The 21743-nt window shown below is 35.3% G+C and overlaps 1 protein-coding gene and 1 long non-coding RNA gene across 4 annotated transcripts in view; both read right to left on the bottom strand.

Moving 5' to 3' along the window:
- Positions 1-6126, bottom strand: part of LOC128248890 (uncharacterized) — a 30485-nt gene extending 24359 nt beyond the window's left edge. Inside the window, exon 1 of the long non-coding RNA XR_008265035.2 lies at positions 3097-6126. This is a non-coding gene — a long non-coding RNA (uncharacterized LOC128248890). The remainder of the gene's footprint in view (positions 1-3096) is intronic.
- A 3422-nt stretch (positions 6127-9548) lies between these two features.
- LOC106874538 (uncharacterized) overlaps positions 9549-21743 on the bottom strand; it is a 39060-nt gene continuing 26865 nt past the window's right edge. For 2 of the 3 annotated variants that reach the window (XR_016243382.1, XR_016243383.1), the window contains exons 4-6: positions 12878-13241; positions 11233-11314; positions 9549-10399 (exon numbers count right to left, since the gene is read on the bottom strand). Coding sequence is in view for 1 of the 3 variants with exons in the window: in XM_089358541.1 (XP_089214667.1) it covers positions 12936-13241 (306 nt within the window). In the remaining 2 variants the exon portion in view is untranslated. Of the gene's footprint in view, positions 10400-11232; positions 11315-11377; positions 13242-21743 lie in introns of those variants that run through there. The other variant, XM_089358541.1, reaches the window with a different exon arrangement.

Below are 21743 nucleotides of genomic sequence, written 5' to 3'. Positions count from 1 at the left end.
GTTTTTATGTTTTCGTTTTTCATTGTGTTCAACATTTTTTTTGATGTCCTGTACCCATATATGCATGTATATTTACATATATATATATATAGATATGTACATATATGCATGGATATATGCATATATTTATATATTATTTATATTATATATATGAGGATTTTCCAAAAAAAAAAAGATTAACAAGGAGCTGCTGTGTTTTTATCATCATTTAACATCTGTGTTCCATGCTAGCATGGGTTGTACAGCTTCAATGGGTCCAAGGAACACATTGTGTCCAAGTGTCAGTTTTGACATGGTTTTTATGGCTGGATGCCTTTCCTAACACTAACCACATGACAGTGTGTATTGGGTGCTTTTTTTTTCTTTCTGTCACCAGCACCAGGGAGGTTGCCATGCAGCTCACATGGTGGTGGTGGGGTACTTATATGTGAGAAAACTAATTGAAGAGACAAATCTGAAGCAGAGATCAAAAGGATCAAGACAGCTAGAAAGTCATTTTTAAAAAATGCCACTTGTATTAACATCAAAAAACATCAAAATCAAAACCTCTGAAAGAATCATCATCATCATTATTATCATCATTTAGCATCTGCTTTCTATGTTGGATTAGACAGTTTGGCTGAAGCTGGTAAGTGGGAGGGCTGCACTAGGTTCCAGTCTGATTTGGCATGGTTTCTACAGTTGGATGCCTTTTGTAACACCAACCACTCCAAGAGTGTAATGGGTGCTTTTACGTGCCACCAGCGCAGGTGCCAGTTACATGACACCGGCAAGTTATGTGACATGGTCCACTCTGTAATATGGAATTGAAGTAAAAATATTAACAAAAGTGTTCTCAAACAGATTAGAAACCTTTCAGATGTGGACATATAGAAAACATTTGAGAATATCATGACCAGAACTCTAAATCAATTATGAGGTGCTAAGAATCTTTTCTACTCTAGGCACAAGGCCCGAAATTTTGGGGGAGGGGGCCAGTCGATTAGATTGACTTCGGTACGCAACTGGTACTTAATTTATCAACCCCGAAAGTATGAAAGGCAAAGTCAACTCAGTGGAATTTGAAATTAGAATGTAAAGATAGACGAAATACCACTAAGCATTTCGCCCGGTGTGCTAACATTTCTGCCAGCTCACCACCTTAATGAGGTGCTAAGAATTAAAAACTAAGAAAATTTTATTACACTCCATCAAAGAGAAAATAAACTAAAATATTTTGGACATTTGATAAGGAAAGTGATTTACAGAGACTGTTAATAAAAGGTAAAATAAATAGAAAGAGAGGGAGAGCAAAACTACAAATAGTATGAATGAATAATATTAATAATAATTAGGTAGACCTAAACTACAATGAATATAAAAGAACAGAAAACAAAAATGACTGAGATGGTGATACATGGTATTGAACCTGTTGAGAGCAGAGAGTACCTGATAATGATCATAACTGACCTGCATCTAAACTACAACATTACAGTATTATGTGTCTTACATTCACACATGATGCTTACCATCAACACATATTTACGCATGCATCATCATCACCGTCTAACATCCACTTCTCTACGCTTGATAGACAGACAGACAGAGACAGATAGATAAATAGATAGATAGACTGACAGACAGGCAGATAGGTAGATAGACAGACAGACAAATTGATTGACAGACAGACAGACAGACATATAGATAAATAGATAGATAGATAGATAGATAGATAAAGAGACAGATAGACAGACAGACAGACAAATTGATTGACAGACAGATAGATAGATAAAGAGACAGATAGACAGACAGACAGACAAATTGATTGACAGACAGACAGATAGATAGATAGATAAATAGATAGATAGATAGATAGATAGATAGATAGATAGATAGATAGATAGACAGACAGTCACTAGGTAGATAGAGAAACGGGTAAATTTATTGATAGACTAGCAGTCACATTGACAGAGAGGTAACATGCATATGGCACATACATAAATACATGTGTGTGTGTGTGTTGTCCGATTTTACGTCGGTTTTTCGATGCCAACTCAGGTGAAACTTCTTATCAAGGCAGATTTTGTATGATTGGTTCCAAATGAGATGTTCCTTTTTTTTTTTTTTTTTTTTTTGTTTCTTTAATTCCACTGGTCCTTATACGTCCAAAGCCGTAACTGCGGAAGTTTTGTTTATCGGTAATTGTAAACAAAGATACCGTTTTTACTAACACAGTATGAATGAGGAAACGTAGACCCACCCGCACCACACACACTTCTCAGTGGGCGGAGGTAAAGAATACGGGGGCTAATGCAGTTTCGCACCTCTCCTTGAAAAATGCATTTTTTTTTTTGAAAGCATTTTTTCGGATTTCTACGTTTTAGATGACGAATATGCAAAACAAAAAAATTTTTTTAATTTGCATTTTATTCGTGTTTGCCTTAAATAATCGTAAATAATAAGATAATGTAAATTAAATATACACCATTTTATGAGAAACAAACAAATATTTAATAATTAATGTTATAAAACTTAATAAGAATCTGAAAGAAAAAAGAAACCTTTCAAAAACATGCATTTTTCAAGGAGTGGTGCGAAACTGTATTAGCCCCAGAATACGTACACCACCCGTTTTCAGCGTAACAAAAACCCTAACTCTAACCCTAAACATCAGGTATACGTATTCTTTACTTTCGCTCTCCTCAGTTACCCTCCATCACTTCCATTCATAAAACATTGGTTTGGCCGACACTTGCCCAAGGTGCCGCGCAGTCGGACTGAAACCAAAACTATGTGACTGTGAAGCAAACTTTGGAATCACAAGGCTATGTCTGCGCCCGCAACGTATGAGTGTATTTATTAAGACAATGACTCCGACAAAATACAATCTGGTTCATCCAAGCACTTTGGGTTCTCTATTCATAGTATCCTAAACATGAATAAGTAACTCCACGGTCTGTGCGCCTGTCTGCCCCACTCTATGTATGTATGTACGGATAGATAGATAGATTGATTGATTGAGAAATTAAATATTGAGAGAGAGGGAGAAAGAGAGACAGGCGGCATCCCATATCATTCATCCCATTAAAATAGTCAAAAAAAAAAGTTCTTACTTACTGTTAGTTGCTTGTAAAGGAATCTGCAGTAAGTTATTCAATGGTTGGAAACTGATGATGTTTGTAGTAGAGAGATGTTAGGGGTGGAGGTGGTGGAATAGCATTGGTGTAGTGATGGCCATAGTAGCGGTACTTCTAACGGTGGTGGTGGTGTGTGTGTGTCGGTTTCTGCTGACAATCTTAATGTGATAATACTCGCAGTGATGTTGATAGTAAGGTGGTGGCGGCGGCGGTGGTGGTGGTGATGGTTGGGTGGTACTGGAGTTAATACAGCAGAGATGGCGGTTTTAGTGGTGGCTTAACAGTGGGTACTGTTATTCATAATGACTGGCTATTTGGTAGTATTACTTTTGTCAAAGTATATAGTGCAAACTTAAGGTGATTGCGTTGTCTGTATGAAGTAGTTAAATGTTAGATACGGTTCACATACATATATACATAAATACATACGTACGTACGTACATACATACATACATACATACACACACATATACATGTAAGCGTAAATACATACACACCTTTAATCTATAGCCATGAGTCCAATAAAATAGGATCAAAACCTACTTGTGGTTTGTAATTTAGTATAGCTAGTTATACAGAGAACCTAGGTAGAAAGACACACAGAGAGAAAGCTATTCTAGGTTTGTAATGTTTGTAACGGGGTGGGGGCTAAAGGAGTGGGGATGTTGTGGTGTACATGGGGTCAAAGATAGTGAAGACAGGGTTTGTGGTGATTGATGATAGCGATCATAGTAATGGACTTAGCGTTAGTGCTAATGGCAGTGGCGATGGTGGTGATAATGAATATAGGAACAGGCGATTGCGTTGACCCCCGGGGGAAATGGTAGTGGTGATGGAGCGTCTGTTTTATAGTGGTAATAGTGAAGGAGAGAATGAGAGGTAGTAGCGAGGCGAAAGGTGATGTGGTGGCGATGATGGGTATAACCAGGAAGGAAATAAGGCCATTAACCAATAACAGGGATCCTAGAATACACGGATACAGATACCACAGTTGTACGTATGATATTCTTTCATATGTTGATACCTTTGCCTTTATGTAATTAAATGTGGCGATCAAGGTGTCTGAATCTTACTTCGCCAGATATTTTAAACATCACATACACGATTTCAAATGGAACAGCTACTTTTTGGGCCTGATATTCCTAACTGCGCTATCTATGATACTGCTGTCAAGTGGAGTGGCCGCTCCTTCGCTCACCTGTGCATTCTCCACATTCAACGTCTCATAGTTGAAATTCCACATTTTTTTTCTTTTTTTGCTTTTGTTTTCCTTTCAGCACCACCGAGTGTTCGTGCAGTTGTTGCCCCGTGTACACTTGTCGCCTATGACTTCTCGATTCTCTCTACTATAGCGACCTCTAACGTTTTTCGCCCCACCAACTAGTTTCATACAGACAATTTTTCCACGGATAGGGGATCACGCACATCACAAAACACAATAAAGTTCATAATAATATAATTTGATTATCACATATATCATGCATATATATTACATGTATAATAATACATAAGGTAAAAACATCCTTAAGGCTGCAATAGTCAATAAGATAGAAATAAAATTTTAGAATTTATTCCTTCGATTCCATATGGATTCGATGGAAGGACTATATTCTTTTCTACTCTAGGCACAAGGCCCGAAATTTTGGTGGAGGGAGCCAGTCAATTAGATCGACACAGTACGCAATTGGCACTTAATTTATCGACTCCGAAAGGATAAAAGGCGGCAAAGTCGACCACGGTGGAATTTGATCTCAGAACATAAAGATAGACAAAATACCTATTTCGTTATTGCCAACAAGGGGCTAAACATAGAGGGAACAAACAAGAACAGACGAACGGATTAAGTCGATTACATCGATCCCAGTGCGTAACTGGTACTTAATTTATCGACCCCGAAAGGATGAAAGGCAAAGTCGACCTCGGCGGAATTTGAACTCAGAACGTAACGGCAGACGAAATACCGCTAAGCATTTCGCCCGGCGTGCTAACGATTCTGCCAGCTCGCCGCCTTGGAAGGACTATATTGATAATGAAGAGATTCTGTTACGACCGCGCGCCCAGTATTGAAGCTGCCATGGTACGACATCGCCTCCGCTGATTAGGACACATCATACATATGTCACAAACGCACCTCTCCTGTCAACTCTTTGCGGAGATGACCTCAGGCACCAGACCATGCAGAGTCTCCAAATTCCGTTTTTGAGTCCAACTCAATGCCACTCTCCTCCGCTGCTTCATCTGAGCCAAATTCTTGGGAGACAATCGACAAGCACCGCCTAAAGTAGCGGTATGCCTTTGTCAAGGGAACAGACCAGATGGAAAATAACAGGCGTCAAGAAGCAGAGATCAGACGTCGAAGACGCAAAGAACGTCTCGCACTCCTCCGTCAAATCTCTCCTGCGATAAACGCCTCAGCTTTTCTATACCACAATTGACCTGAACAGCCACCTCAAGCGCCAACACTCTTCGCACCCATCAGGAAAAAGATGCTCAATCACTCACCACAGATTAACTACTCGGATACGAATTAATGCCGAGGAGGTGGACGACCACGACAATGACTATTCTGTCTGTGCGGTCTGGTGGTTGAGAACCCCATGCGGCTAATGTTTACATCTTGCCATTCCGAAATATAACAATACGTTTCAACACGCGTTTCACATCAGGAATCTTACAAACCAAATACATAAATGTGTGTGTGGTAAGAAGCTTGCATCCCAACCACATGGTTTGGAGTTCGGTTCTACTGCGCGGCACCTTGGGCAAGAGTCTTCTACTATAGCCTCGGTCCGACCACAGCCTTGTGAGTGAATTTAGTAGATGGAAACTGAAAAAAAGCCCATGTATGTGTGTGTGTGTGTATATATTTCTGTCTGTGTTTATCCCCCTTTATCACATAACCGCTTGACAGCCGGATTGGTATAATAGAGCGATAGAATAAGTACTAGGCTATAAAAATAGACCCTGGGGTCGATTTGTTCGACTAAAGAAAACCCTTCAAGGCAGTGACTGACATGGCTGCTATCAAATACTAAAACACGTAAAAGTATATATATATATATATATATATATACATACACACACGCACACATATATATGATGTCTGTATGTGTATATATATATATATATATATATATATATATTCCTAACCAGTCATCATGCCTGATCGCTAAATCCATAAGTTTTTTTATTCTCTGTTTATTTTCTCTTATTCCTTTCTGTTGAAGAACGTAAGCTCGAAACGTAAAAGACTTTCTCACTTTCCCGAGCGTCAAACTTGTTGTTCATACACCTATCTTCGTCTTTTATTTTCCTTTCTCAATATATCATGTCATACCATAAGTTCTGTCCGAATTTTGAATAAAGAAAATAAGTGATCAAATGTTATATTTAATTGAAATTTAATCATCAATGTACTTTCCCTGATTATCTGACTTCCTTCCATCTATTTACAAGCTTTTTAATCCTATCAATGTAAAACTCTTTTGGTTTCAAAGCGAAGAACTCTGAAATGTCAGTTTCAACCTCCTCCTGGCTTGCGAAGGTTATGTCCCCCAAATTAATCTGTAAACTACGAAACAAATGGTAGTCTGAGGGAGCAAGATTGGGAGAATAAGGTGGATGAGGAATTTTTTCCCAACCAAGCTCTTCGATCTTCAGTGATGTGATCTTTGCAGTGTAGGGTCATGCATTGTCCTGATGAAACATCGCTCCTTTTCGATTCACTAAAGCGGGTCTTTTTTTTCTTCAACGCTTGGTTCAAACGCTCTAATTGCTGACAGTAGACTTGAGCATTGATTGTTGCATTAGGTGATAACAATTCAAAGTGAACTACTCCTTTGCAATCCCACCAGATAGAGAGAAGAACCTTTTTACCATGAAATCCCCTGCTCGGTTGTGGTTGAGCTTTTTCCCTTTTACCAAGCCATTGTTTACGACGTCTAACATTTCGATAGAAGATCCATTTTTCATCACTAGTCACAAGTCTATCCAAAAAGGGTGAAATGGGTTCGCGAGAATGGAGAGAAGAGCAGATAACTTGGGATTTGCGACTGCTTTCGGACAATTCATGAGGCACCCATTTTCCAAGTTTAGGAACCTTTCCAAGTTGTTGAAGATGACGATGAACAGTTGTATGGTTTGAACTAAGCTTTATTGCCAATTCTTCAACTGATAATGCAGGATTTTCTTCAAGTAATGCCTCAAGGAGCTTATCATCAAACTCAACTGGATGTCCTGTTCGATCTTCTGTGTTGAGGAGGAAGGACTAGATATATTGGTTAGTCCCCAGCCCGGGCCTGGGGTGTGGGAAACAATATGGTTCAAGAGAGGAGGGGAGTCAAGGTGATGCGAGATCAGACAACTTCCAAGGAGCAGAAGTCACTGTTGTACTGGTACAAAAGGCAGAACAGAAAGAAAGACGTGAGCTAGAAGCCGAAAAGTGTTTGTGAGCGACTTCATGCCAATTAGTCGAGCACCTTTAGTTTGAATTCTGCGTAGGTGTAGGTGTGTGTGTGTAAGTCAGTTGTCAATACATTCATTGAGTGTAACAATTTAACGAGTGATGTCCCTTGTGTATGAATAGTTTAAGCAGAGTGACCTCCTCCTAAATGTGACTGAAGTATTATCATGTCTACTAAACGGCCGTCTTCACTGACAATTCGTTATATGCATGTCAGCTAGATATTGATTACAGAGCTCTGTTGATAAAGACTACCAATAGTAAACACACCCAGCTAAACTACGAAGTCATATATATATATATATATATATATATATATATATACGTGTATTCAAAAGATGGCAAGAGAACTTCACAGGTGGTGTATATATCCGCACGAGAGTGAACAGTGTATCATTGAACATATTTAGACTAAGATCCACCAGGAAGTACTGCGGAATTTTGATCAAAGCACACAATATAATCAACATTAACATTTTAGTCTTTTTTTTCTTTATCGACATTTTTTTTTTGTTTTCAATATGAAGTACGATGATGATGCAGAGAAAAATAAAATCTAAGAGTTTCCTTTTTAAAAATGTTACCAACACCTACCTGTTCATTTTTAAAAACTTTTTCGATTTAAAAAAAAAATGCGTGTGAATTTGGAGAGTATGATTCGGTCAAAACACTTTTTTCTCCCAAAGTACTTTCTGAATAACTAATTTGGTTAGTAACCAGTTTCTTTGCATGGAAACTATTATATCAAAATAATCTTTAAAAGAAGCAGATTAACACATACCTTATGAGGGGAAGTTTTTGTGTAAGTGCTTTTACTGTTTTGGGATGAAATTACTTACACAAAAACTCTCTTCTAACATGTCTGTTTTAATCTGTTACTTTTAAAGACTATTTAATATAAGTATATTTTTAGAAAATCGTTTTTGTTTTTGTTTTCAAGTATATATATATATATATATATATATATATATATATATATATATATATATATATATATATATATATATATATATATATACATACACACACACACACGCTATTGAAAATCAGGGAACAGATATCTAAAGGAAGAGAAAGATTTTGAAAAACAAATATCTGCTTTAAACTCTATTTCTAGATGGTTGGAGATTATTGGAGATAATGAACATGGTGGTGGTGATGATGATGATGGTGGTGGTGGTGGTGGTGGAAGAGGAGGTAATTGCAGCAACACCTAGATGGAAAAAGAAAATTTAAACCTAAAGAAAATGAAAACTTCCAGAAAAACAGTGAAAAAGGAATGGAACACACTTGATAAATTGAAGGTGTAGAAAAAGAAAACTGAGGAGATGAAAGGTTCTCTTTGATGTGTTACAATTCAAAACAAATTATCCATTTTCCCATATTACACATCAAAATGAACTGATGAATAGGGAAAAGGGAAGGTGGATTAAAAGGGACCATGTATATTATGAATCACAGATTATATTTGTTTTAAAACTTTCAACATTCTCTGTTCTTATTTTATCTTCACCTTCCTATTTTTTTTTATGTAAAAGTTTACACAATGGAAGGAGAGTGGTGAACAAGTCAGTGAATGTGACATAACAGTAAGAGGAAGAATGATTTTTCTGGTGATAAAGATAGACAGGCACAAAAGTAAGCTCACACATGCAACAATATTGACATCATTAGGGAAAGGTGTGTGTGTATGAGAGAGAGAGAGAGAGAGAGAGAGAAGAAAATTTCATGTAAACTTACAACCACACATATACACATACTTGGAATTTTTTGTAGGATATTGTATATATCATCTTAATGTGTGTGTTCTGAAAGTGAAATCTCTCTAAAATACACACACCTACCCACACATAAACTTTAATGTAAGAAGTGTTTCGTTTGCTGACAAAATAAAATCAATAAAACACAAATAAGACTTGAATTTTTTTTTTTTCCTTTTTGAAGAGGGCTGATTTAATCCAACATTAGAAAACTAATTAAGTCTAATTTTATTGAGGTGAAACCACAAAATTAAATGCAATATCAACAACAACAAATGATTAATTAATGTTGAATAGACTGGATGTAACCATTTGATTAATAACAATACATAGTGGTCCAATGGCATGGTGAGATTTACACTGGTCACAAATCTTTTAACGGTAGTTCTTTTAATGATGGGATGGTGAGACTGCACATAAAGCAAAGACATCAGTCTACATAGCAATCAAACATAATACAACAGGCAAATGAATTGGTCAATCAGTTCAATTACAGCCATGCCTCCAAGCTATTTTTTTCCAGATACAACATTCATAGCAAGTAGTCTGAAATCAGAAGAGTTAGGTGACTTGCTCACGTATATGTTACAGTTTTAGTGGTAGAACTTCATTTGTAATCCAGTAGACAGAATAATGCAGCTGCTTCAACAATAATTTCTTATATTGGCACAAGGTCAGGAATTTATGGTAGAGACATATAATTGATCGAATCAAGCTCAGCACACAACTGGCACTTACTTTATTCACCCCAATCAACCTTGACATAATTTAAATTCAGACTGAAGAGTGAAAATACATAATACTGTAAGGCACTTAATCCAGTATTCTTCTGTTTCAGCAGCTTCATCGCCCCCTTCAAAGTAATAATAATGGTGACAATTTATATCCTCACAAACCACAAAAAAATTTCAAAGCCACATTACTTATTTCCATAGAGCAGATGTGAGTTAAATCCCCAACTGGACAGAATGCCAATTATTGCAGGAAACATCCCTAGAAGATCTGGTAGCTATTCTCCTCATCCTTGAGGACTGAAGTCTGTAGAATTAATTGTTCTTTGCCTAGAAACACACAATGAAAAGTCTGCAGTGAGTATGAACTCATAACTTATGCATTCAGCAACGTCACCGAGGAACAAAAAAATGAACAAACATTAACTAAAATAAACTCTCATAACATTTTTCTTTCTATGTTAGACGTTTATCAACCCTGTTATTTTGTATTATTAGTTGGTTGAGACAACTGACTCTGTTCACCTGCAATCAATTGATGTTCTGGTATAAAATAGCAAAGAAATCCTGTTTTGCTCTCATGAAGCCTAACTAGAATTTAAGGAGAATTTAAAGGAAAATGAACAGACTCACTGCCAGGAACATGGTACATACAAATCCCCAAATCAGCATAGAGTGACAGGCCTCTGTTAATAATAATTTATTATTTCATGTCATCACCCTGAGCACTGGAATAGTTTTCAAAAATTTTAATTTTAACAAGTGACTTGCTAGAGAAGGTAAGTCTTTTAAATACAGCCTCATGCTGTGGTAAGTATATGTGGTTCCACCATCCAATTTTTAATACAAATTTTCTACATGGTGTCAGACCAAGGCAGAATTTTCCCAATGAAATTCTCAGATTCATAGTTTCGATATGTGTTTTACAATACTAGACAATATTGGGAATTATATATTAATTTGGAGGTGAGGTGGATCTTAAATTAAAATTATTTGGATTTCTTTCAGTTACTTCTCGAGGAAAGAAGGGCTTTTAACCTTGTATTGGGAACCACTGAGCTAAAGGAAAACCCCCTTTGCATTATAACAATAAAAGTTGATGGGAGAGCTACTCATTTTTCCAATAAGGTTAGGCTACTGCAAGTAGAATAATATTGCTTTACCTAGGGTCACAACACACTGACTGTAGCAAGAGTTTGAGCTAATGAGAAAACCAGATGCAGCCACTATGCCTCTTCTTTGTTGCTGAAAAATAATAGAAAAAAAAAAGAAAAAGAAAACAAAAGAAAAGAATAACTTGACACAGCAGATATTCAAGAGATCTATATTTCATAATCATAATAACATTTTTCTTTAAGAGAAAGGTGCCTGTCATGGGCAGCAGTTAAAATTAGAGAAATGGTTGTCCTAAAATGTGATTTAGTAAAATTATAGGCAGCATGGGAGTGTATGAATGAATGAATGAGAGATGGGAGAGGGTTAATGAAATATATGTTAATTCAGAACTACTAGTTACCAAAACAATGAAATATGAGTGGGGGAGGTGAGAAGAAGACAAAGAACAAAGAAAACAAAAATATATGCCATCTATGTAATCTTTATATCTGCAGAGGAAATGCTAATGACTATACAGAACACATCCCATATATATATATATATATATATATAAAAGATAATAAGAGTGAAAAAACTACAGAAGGCTTGTGTTACATGGTTAAAGTATATATTTAAATTATGTCAGTAAAATGTAAGAAAAATGTTAGGAAAATGTTATAAAATCTTTTTGGTATATAAACATTGTATTTTGAGAAATAACCGGTTTCGTGTTGTCTTTTCAAATTTCTCTACTTCATTGTGTCGTGTTCGTTCCAGTCTGGAATGAACACGACACAATGAAGTAGAGAAATTTGAAAAGACAACACGAAACCGGTTATTTCTCAAAATACAATGTTTATATACCAAAAAGATTTTATAACATTTTTCTAACATTTTTCTGACATAATTTAAATATATACTTTAACCATGTAACACAAGCCTTCTGTAGTTTTTTCACTCTTATTATCTTTTATACATCCAACCACGTGCTTTCACATACCAACTTTCTCACATATATATATATATGTGTATATATATATATATATCCACTCTACTCAATGTATTGAGTTCTATATCAGTTAATGTTTGCACTATGTAAAATATATACTTTAATACACTTTACAGCTCTTAAGTTTCAATATATAAATATATATATGCTTATAAAATTACACATATATATATATATATATATATATAAGTATACATATAGTAATATATTTATTTTTATGTTTATAAAATTACATATACATATATATATATATATATATATATATATATACATATATATATATATATATATATATATATATATATATATATATATATACATACATATAAATATATATATATATATGTGTACATATACACATAGTCACACAATTCACATATAAATTCATAACATCATTTCCTAAGTAACAACTCAGATGCAAAACTTGACAAATATGTGTGCAATGCGGAGATTCTCTATCCAAGCATCTGTAAGTGGCATGGCACATTCAAAAAAGAAACTGGAGGACAGAGCTAACAATCTCCTACCGACACATAATGTGGGGAAAGCACAGTGGCAGTGATGGCAACAGACAGACAGGGTGCGACCTGAAGTAGGAGGAGGAGGAGGAGGAAGTGGGGGAGAAGATGGAGGAGAGGGGCTATAGTAGCTCTTATGCCTACTGTGGAGTTGAATATACAAAAAAGGTATGTTGGTTAACCTACAAGGTCGTAAGACACAACAATACTGCCGTGGTGTTCGAATGAGGAGGCAACGGTGATGTCACAATAACTTCTCAATCTGCTGCACCAGACCAGGTAGCTGGTAGAATATGGCTTCATTGCGCAGTTCTCGCAAGACTTGTTTGCTGCGGGGCAAAGCTTCAAAGCTGTAGTCACTGTCCCTTAAGTAATTGAGAATGTAGCGAAAATGTGTTCCATCCCGGTCAATGAATACACTACCGTCAACTTCGTATTTTATCTCGTGACGTCCACTAAACATAGCAGCAAGCATGGAGTCCTGCACCTGGGTGAGTGTAAACACTGATGTGGTAAATTCATGTCCACCAACATCTAGCTTGATCCGACCCTAAAATTAAAAGAATGAAATATAAATATATATATATATATATATATATATATATATATATATACATATACATATATATATATATATATATACATATATATATATATATATATATATATATATATATATATATACATATAGATATAGTCACACAATTCACATATAAATTCATAACATCATTTCCTAAGTAACAACTCAGATGCAAAACTTGACAAATCATAAAATAATCAAAACATATAATCTTTGCATAAGTTCTCAGCAGACAGTTTAAGTTAGTTTTACTTTATTTGTGTAAAAGTCATGAACACCAGATTCTCTGGACTTCTCTTCTTGAAAATATGTAGTTTTGAAGACATAATTGAATCCATTTCCCTTTATTTATTTTCTTTTAAACTTTGACTGAACAGACCAATGATAAAAAGTAGGTTCCAACTTTGGCCAGCCATCTGTTTGTCTTTTCACACGTAAAGTATTCTTTGAAATAATTAATGCAAAAATGTGATCTGTGTTAGATGTAACAACTATTTCTAGCTAACTCTTAATCTATTTATAGATTAATAGGCTCAGGAGTGGCTGTGTGGTAAGTAGCTTGCTTACCAACCACATGGTTCCGGGTTCAGTCCTACTGCGTGGCACCTTGGGCAAGTGTCTTCTACTATAGCCTCGGGCCAACCAAAGCCTTGTGAGTGGATTTGGTAGACGGAAACTGAAAGAATCCCATTGTATATATGTGTGTATATATATATATATATATATATATATATATATATATATATATATATATATATATATCCTCTCTTTCCTTTCCCGAGCGTCTAATAACACTATCCGTATCACGCCCTCACGTTGTTGTTTTTTGTCTTTTTTTGAACTTATATATATATATATATATATATATATATATATATATATATATGTATGTATGTGTGTTTGTGTTTGCCCCCCCCCCACCACTACCACCACCACCACCATCATCACTTGACAACCGATGCTGGTGTGTTTACGTCCCCGTAACTTAGCGGTTCGGCAAAAAGAGACCAATAGAATAAGTACTAGGCTTACAAAGAATAAGTCCTGGGGTCAATTTGCTCGACTAAAGGTGGTGCTCCAGCATGGCCGCAGTCAAATGACTGAAGCAAGTAAAAGAGTAAAAGAGTATTTATGTCAAGTGACTGTATTAAGGTACTCTTATCAGCTTGACAATTATCTACTTTATTTTGGGAAAGTGAATCAGAACATATGATACCTGCACAAAACATTCTTCCTCTGTCTTTATCTAAACCATTATTACAAGCAATAAATTCCAAATTTTATTTGGCCTAATTCTGCTCTCAGTTATGATTTATAACCAATGTTTAGCAACCGCCAATAGTTTTATTTTGTTGTTGAGATAAGTTGATTTTTATATTCTTAAAAAAAACTGAAACAGTAACAAATTCTTGGTGTCCGTCTCATTGAGATGCTTAACGTTTGAAAGTACTTTAGAAGAAATTAATTACAGAATTGTTAACCAAATATCATGTCCATTTTTTTTTTTTGTTTCATAATTTGCCATCAGAACTAACTCAAATAAGAGGAACTTTTCTTCAAAAATGACAATATTAGCTCTCAGATGAAGACTTCCAATGACACTGTTTACTCAAGTCAATATGATTCTGCACTTTTCATCAAAATGAACAGATGTAGAAAGGTTAAGGATTTTGTCAAAAACTACAATGCAGCACCAGGAATGAGATAATGAACTCATGATGCATAAAATGAGAATGCTGATAATATATCACTAAAACTCTTCTTCTTTTACTCAACACAATCATTGTATGAATGCCAATAAACTAGAAAGGTTCAGAAGGACTGAGTAAAGTTCATTGTTCTAGTGCATAAGACAATAGCTGCATCAAGATTTAACTCTTCAGCATTTAAATCAGCCAGATCTAACCCAAATTTTCTACTTGTTTTATGTACCAACTGGACAGATCCAGCCTCACACATCTACCTAACGATGTCATTCTAAAAATAAATAATCACATAAATGAAATCTTGAAGGTACAAGATAATTAATGCATGATTAATACAAAACAATGTGAATAAATATGCATTATATTTGACAAAGTAATCTGAATACTAAAGGGTTAAACGTATCATGAGGTTACTATATCAACCTCACAACTAGCTATTGTGAGTCATTCTGAAAATATTAGAAATAAGATGATAACACTAACGCAAAAATAAATAATTCCTTACATAGTGTAAGACTTCAAAATTATTGGTAAAGATAATAAAAAGTGATGACCATAGTTTTTTTTCCAAGAATGTAAATGAACTGAAATGATTTCATATGTTAAGGTCACCTGGTAAGTGGCAACTACCACAGAATACAACAAAATAATGAAGCATAACTCATGGATATAGCCAGTTCCGAAATGCTACACTGCAGCACACTAATGTATCATGAAATTATATTTTTAAAAAATGTGATAGAATACAAACTGAAATTCTAAATTTTAAGTCTCTTCTTCACTCTAATATTAAAAGTGCATGAGAAAGAGAGATCATTGCACTGAAGGTGAAAGGAATATGTTTATCTAAGTATGTGTCCAAATGGTAAATATCACCAAAATAGTAAGATTCATTTGTAGCATAACAAAGTACTTAATTTTCAGTACTAGGAATTATTTATATTTGTAGGATACAATAAGTAAATAACTTTTGCATTAAATACATTTTTTGATTTATGCACAAGGAGTTCTAAAATATTTCTATTTACTCTTAAGTACCCAACAAGTAGAGAAAAAAAAAAGAGAAAAAGATTTAGGAACTGGTGCTCAAAAAATGTCTTTCTTGTTGAAAATATGAAACTTAAAGTAATTTTTTCAATGAATAAAAATGTTTTTCTTTCTAAAAGTTTACAGTTTATATTTAGCATAAATTCATATATTAAATACTATGACAAAAAGACAACTTGAAATATCTGCAAATGTAAAATAAAACAATATCAAGCATTGTAAAGTTAGGTTACTTATTATGTTAGAGGTATACAGTTAATAAAGTCATTGAAAATGATATTAAAAAAAGGAGACCTCAGAATCTAATTATAATTATCTTCAGAATTATTCACCTCACAAATGTCAACAATGTAGATCATAAAATAATTATTAATAAGGAATAAATGTGACAGTGAATCTTGTAACCCATCGTAAAGGAAAAAGTAATAGTCTTTTAAGCCCAAAAGAGTTTTTACAGGCTGGTTTTTGTGTTCAGTTTTATGATATGAATGATAAATCTTCTTTTGGATATGATAAAGGTCTCTTTCAAACAACACTAGCAGAGGATCTTCTTCATAGTGATTCTTGATAGATAAGTAAACTGAGGTGTGTAGAATTAAGAATACTGCTCAAACTATACACATGCAGAGAGTTGGAAGTGAAAATAATTGAAGTGGAAGGTTAACACTGAAGGCATGTTCTCCAAGAAGTGTAATCTAAAGCAGCTTGGCTTGGCAGAGTTCATTCTCTTCAAATCAAATTCACAGGAGCATATAACTCAGGTTTTCTTTACCTCTGCTAATTACGCCTTTAAGTTTATATGTGTTTATATATATTAAAGACATCACACAGACACAGCACTTAGTGATGCTGTAAACTTCAGCTACATACAAGATTGCTGCAACAATTGGACTTCAATTGGGGTACCATGGGCACCCAAATTGAAGAACTGCTACTTCTGAAGTTTTCCTTCCTCATAATTGTAAATGGTAAGTGAAACATCAAGACAGTGCCTATGCTTCATCTACTATGAACCTTTTTATGAACAACCATAAGTAATGGCATGTATGTGATATGCGTGTCTTAGCAAAAAGACACTGCTTGTCCAGATTCAATATATAAACATTTATACAAAAAACATTTAATCTATTAATTTGTTCTCTTTTCTCTCTCTCTCTCTCTCTCTCTCTCTCTCTCTCTGTATATATCTTCATAAACACAAACACAATAAATATATAAAGAAGGATGTACAATGTATTAATAATAATTTAATGTCAGAATTTGAAGGTTCAATGTTTCCTACTGACCAAAGGTCTCAAAGTGAGCAGAAATCTTTGGTTTAGAGAAAATATGAAGTTATATTTATAGGGGAGTTAGGTTTGGAAGTGTGTGGATTGTGTATGGTATGGTGTAGGTAGGTTTCTAAGAGAAGTTTGCTTTTACCTGTTAATGGCGGTAGTACTTGTACTTGTGTATGTTAGTTTAGACAACAAATTTTTTTAGTTCATAAAATAGATAGATCCATATAAAATTGATTTATCAACCAGTTTTGAAGCTAAAAAGGGCAATTAGGCTATCAATAACATAGTTAGAAAAGGAAAGATTATTTAAGGAGATAGAATTTAGGATAAAGCAGAATTATAATTTTTGGTAGAATATGTTTGTTAGGGGTGTCAGAGTCATGGACTAGCGTAATGATATACAGTAGTAAATTGGTGGACTGTGCAGTAGTTTTTATTGTATAAGCTTGTAGTGGGGGAAGGGAATGAGTAGTGTAAAGGAAATCATGCGACTGAAAAGATGTTTGTGTGGTAGCAAGAGACAGAGAGGGTGTGTATGTGAGTAAGGGCAGGGAATGATAGTGGTTGTTTCATACAGACAGTCTTTATTGAGACTAGAAATATATATATATGCAAACATACATAGACTGAGAAAAAGCAACTCCACCATAAAATGGAATATTGTTGGAAAAAGAAAAAGATTATAATGACCATGGGAGCCACTATGAACTATGGGCATTGGAAAAAATCTTAAGATCTTGACTACATTGTGAACAAGAGAAAAATAAACCTTCCATGGATCTATGCAAAGAAGCCTTCACTCACATTCCTGTATGAGTGGATTTCAAACTATAAACTGGCTGAGCCCACATGTAGCTAACTAATGAGAGTAGCAAGAAATTTGACCCATAAAATCAAGTAGAAATTTAAGTAAAATGTTGAACTCCTTCTCACAAAGCTCTCAGAAGTATCTGGTGAGATACAGAAAAAACTAGGCCCAGATGCAAGGCACAGTTGCCAGAGACTCCATGTGTCAGCCACAGTCGCTACCAGTGGTCTGCTGGTTGACCCATCAGCAGGCTGCAGTCAACCAGCCCTTCGAAGGATCCAGTGGCCTTGTTCATCAAATACATCTGATTGGCAGCAGTATGACAAGGATATTGTCCAAACATTGGAAGGGACTGCTGGCAGAGATGTGCATCACTAACTGGAAACTATGGCCTCCATCACAGTGAACTTTGCAGTTAAGTATTTTGAGACAGTGGCAGCTAGGCCCATACCATGAGTTTACATGCTAAATCACAGGTCAATGAAAATGTAGCATCTCAAGAAAGAACTTAAGTCACTTAGGAAAACAGTACAAGAAACAGGGAAATTTGAAAATGCCAGTCAGGCAGATCTTCAGGCAATCCTCAGGAAGGAGCACCTGATACTGATGAGAGCTCAGAAGTGACCAATTAATTGACCTGTTCCAAGGACACTATTAATGAGCAACACATGAGTGCTTACAGTGACAGTGAGAGATGCGAACCACCGAGCTCATGCAAAGCATTTATAACATCTTCCAACAGTGGAATTCAACTTGGAAAAGCTTTGCTTGAGAAAAGGCTTGAGCGGAATCCTATACAAAGTCTACAAGAACTATCCAAAGCTACTTCAATGTCTTTTTAAGACTTTGAAGGTGATTTAGAGGAGAGGGAAAGTTTCCCAATCATGGAGATATGCTGAAGGATTATACATACCCAATGAGGAAAAAGCTGAGATTATCAACCAATTTTGTGTCATCTTCTTGCTCAGCATGAAGAGCAAGATTTTCTTCATCAGTGTCCAAGACACTCTCCAACTTTCTGTTGAACAAGATTTATGTCAGCACATTGGTACAGATGGGAAGCATACCAGGAGTCCCCTGGGTGCCTTGAACATATAGGCATGGTGACCCAGCTCATCAGGAAGGTACAACAAGAGAGAATCTAGTTGTACTGTGGCTGGACTTGGCTAATGCCTCTGGCTTGATTCCAGCTGGTTGAAGTTACACTAGAGAGACATCATGTACCCAGAAGTAAAAGACCTCATCAGAGACTACTACAGCAAGTTCAGGTTGAGGGTTTCTTCTGGCTAGCTGACATCTGACAGAGCATGGATGAGTTTCAAACCTGCAAAGCATTGGTGCACAATTTCGAAGAAAGGAAAAGTCACCAATGAGTACTACTTCAGGGTAGGGAAAAATCAGATCCTCTCTGTCACAAAAAAAAAAGAAAAGAAAAAAAAAGTGAGAAGTTTCAGGAAGGTCTTCAATCGCAGCTTGAAGGACAATGACGCCATCAAGACAGCCAGAGCAGACCTGGAGAGCTGTATATGAGGGTAATAGCCTGAATGCAATATTAGATTGCTTATTTAGAAAAGATTAGAACATTTGGTGAACTTGGCAACTGTCAAAATTAAGATGTTACACAAAGATAGAACAGGTAGGATGAACTGAAAGAAACCTATGCAAAATGCAGGGATGGAAAGCAAAAGCCTTGCATTTTGATAGCAAAAATGATGTTGACAGATCCCACTGAAGAATCAAGAAGGAAAGGTTATCCCACTCTGGTGATCATGGCTTCTTCAGGTTCCTTCTGAAGGTGATAGACGAAATGCTATGTGATATTTAGTTGGGTTGCTTTAAGTCCTGAGTTCAAATCTTGCTGGATTCTAGTAATGCTTTTTTTTTTTCTTGTAGGATGATAAAATACAAACAAATATTGGGTTGATTTAATAGAATATATATGTCCTTCTCCAAATACATAGCCTTGTACCCATGTTAGAAATTAATCATGAAAAAATATAAAAGATTGACGGTTTTGAGGGCAAAACTGTTTTTCTTTGCTTTTCTTAATAATCAGTGCTTAGAGTATTGGACTTCAGACTGTGGAAGAGTTAAAAATCAAAGTAGAATTGATGGTATGTTTTTGCAGATGATTCAATGATTCATCGGACAATTTTGTCCGAAGTTTATACATAATACCAGTGTCTACTTCAATATGCTTGGTGACAGTACTTGTAATATCAACAACAGTGATAACGATAATACAGTGATAAGAAGCAAATATAATGTTGGAAGGCAGGTGGAGATTTAAGTGTTTTGTCAGAAGTGTATTGGGCTGAGTCAATCAACAAAATTCAATTTACTTAAAAATAGTTTTGTGCTAATTCAAGAAATAATTTATAATTTATATGTTTCACAATTAACAAAGAGAGGAATTAACTTTTTGAAGTGCACAGAGAAGAAGGAAAACAGCAACAATATCAACAACCCTATAAATAAAAAACTATACAAAGGAGCCTCTATGTGGTTACTGAAACTGTTAGAAATAACTATAGGCCCCCTAAAATTAGAAGGAAACATTGGATAATAGCTGGAGATAAAAAAGACAAAATCGAGTCTGAAATGCCTTTAATCATAAGTCTGCTTGATTTGGATAGATTTGAAGCTTACACAACAACAAAAACAAAGCAAAATACCTACTTTTCAATGAATAGATATGGCAACATTTAGTAAATAATATGTTACAGGGCGTATAAGAAGCACAAAAAACGGCAGCATTGTTTTCATGTTAAATTATGCTAGTACAAAAAGACAACTTCTATTTTCACTTCCTATTTTCATAAATAAGGGAGGCAACTCTTGATTGATTTTTTTTTTTTTGAAATTTGTCTTTGCTTCAAGTCAGCTCTAACCAAGTACGCTTATGATCAAAAAGATTCCAGACGTGATCGTCACATCTTATTTCGAAACAGTGTTTTCAGGAGTACATCATCCTAAGTGTCTACCCAATTTTTTTTTAAGACAGTAGAATAACTTGGAGAGAGTTTAGTTGCTATTTCTAGCAAGTCAAATGGAGTTGTTCAATTTATTTTCTATTTCATGGTTTAGTAACAGAGGAAGGGAACCTCCCATAGCAGTTTTGCGAGGTTTCCAAAGCTAACAAAAGACTGTTAAGAGTTAGGACAGAATATTTTCATGACATTTATTTGCATAAGACTAACTCCAATGATATAAATGGATAACAACTGGATGGAAATGCTGCTTCTAAATGAGTTAGGTCGAAGAAATCAGATCTAAGAATATGAGTTTAACAAATAAAATGATATAAGATCAAGAGACATGGCAAGATGTTGTATTAAAAATTATGCTCAACCCATGTCAGCATAGGAAAATGGAGAAGCTCACTAACACTCTGTAGCCTCTATGCCACATGTGCCACACCCAATCAAGCCCTCCAGCCCAGCTGACTCAACTTATCCCTTCTCATCCATCACCGATGGATGAGAAGGGATGATTGTTCATCTTTTAATACAGGAACAACAAGGTATTATGTCTGGCTCTTTTCAGCCTTCTGGAATTCTCATCTACCTTTGTTTTTCTTGACATTGTTGATATACAACTGTTCAAGAACTGTATTAACTTCATGGCTCTT

This window comes from Octopus bimaculoides, chromosome 10, assembly GCF_046866305.1.
Source record: "Octopus bimaculoides isolate indiv1 chromosome 10, ASM4686630v1, whole genome shotgun sequence".
Lineage (NCBI taxonomy): Eukaryota > Metazoa > Mollusca > Cephalopoda > Octopoda > Octopodidae > Octopus > Octopus bimaculoides.
Note: the sequence above shows the minus strand (reverse complement) of the source record. Positions and strands in the feature narration are given on the sequence as shown.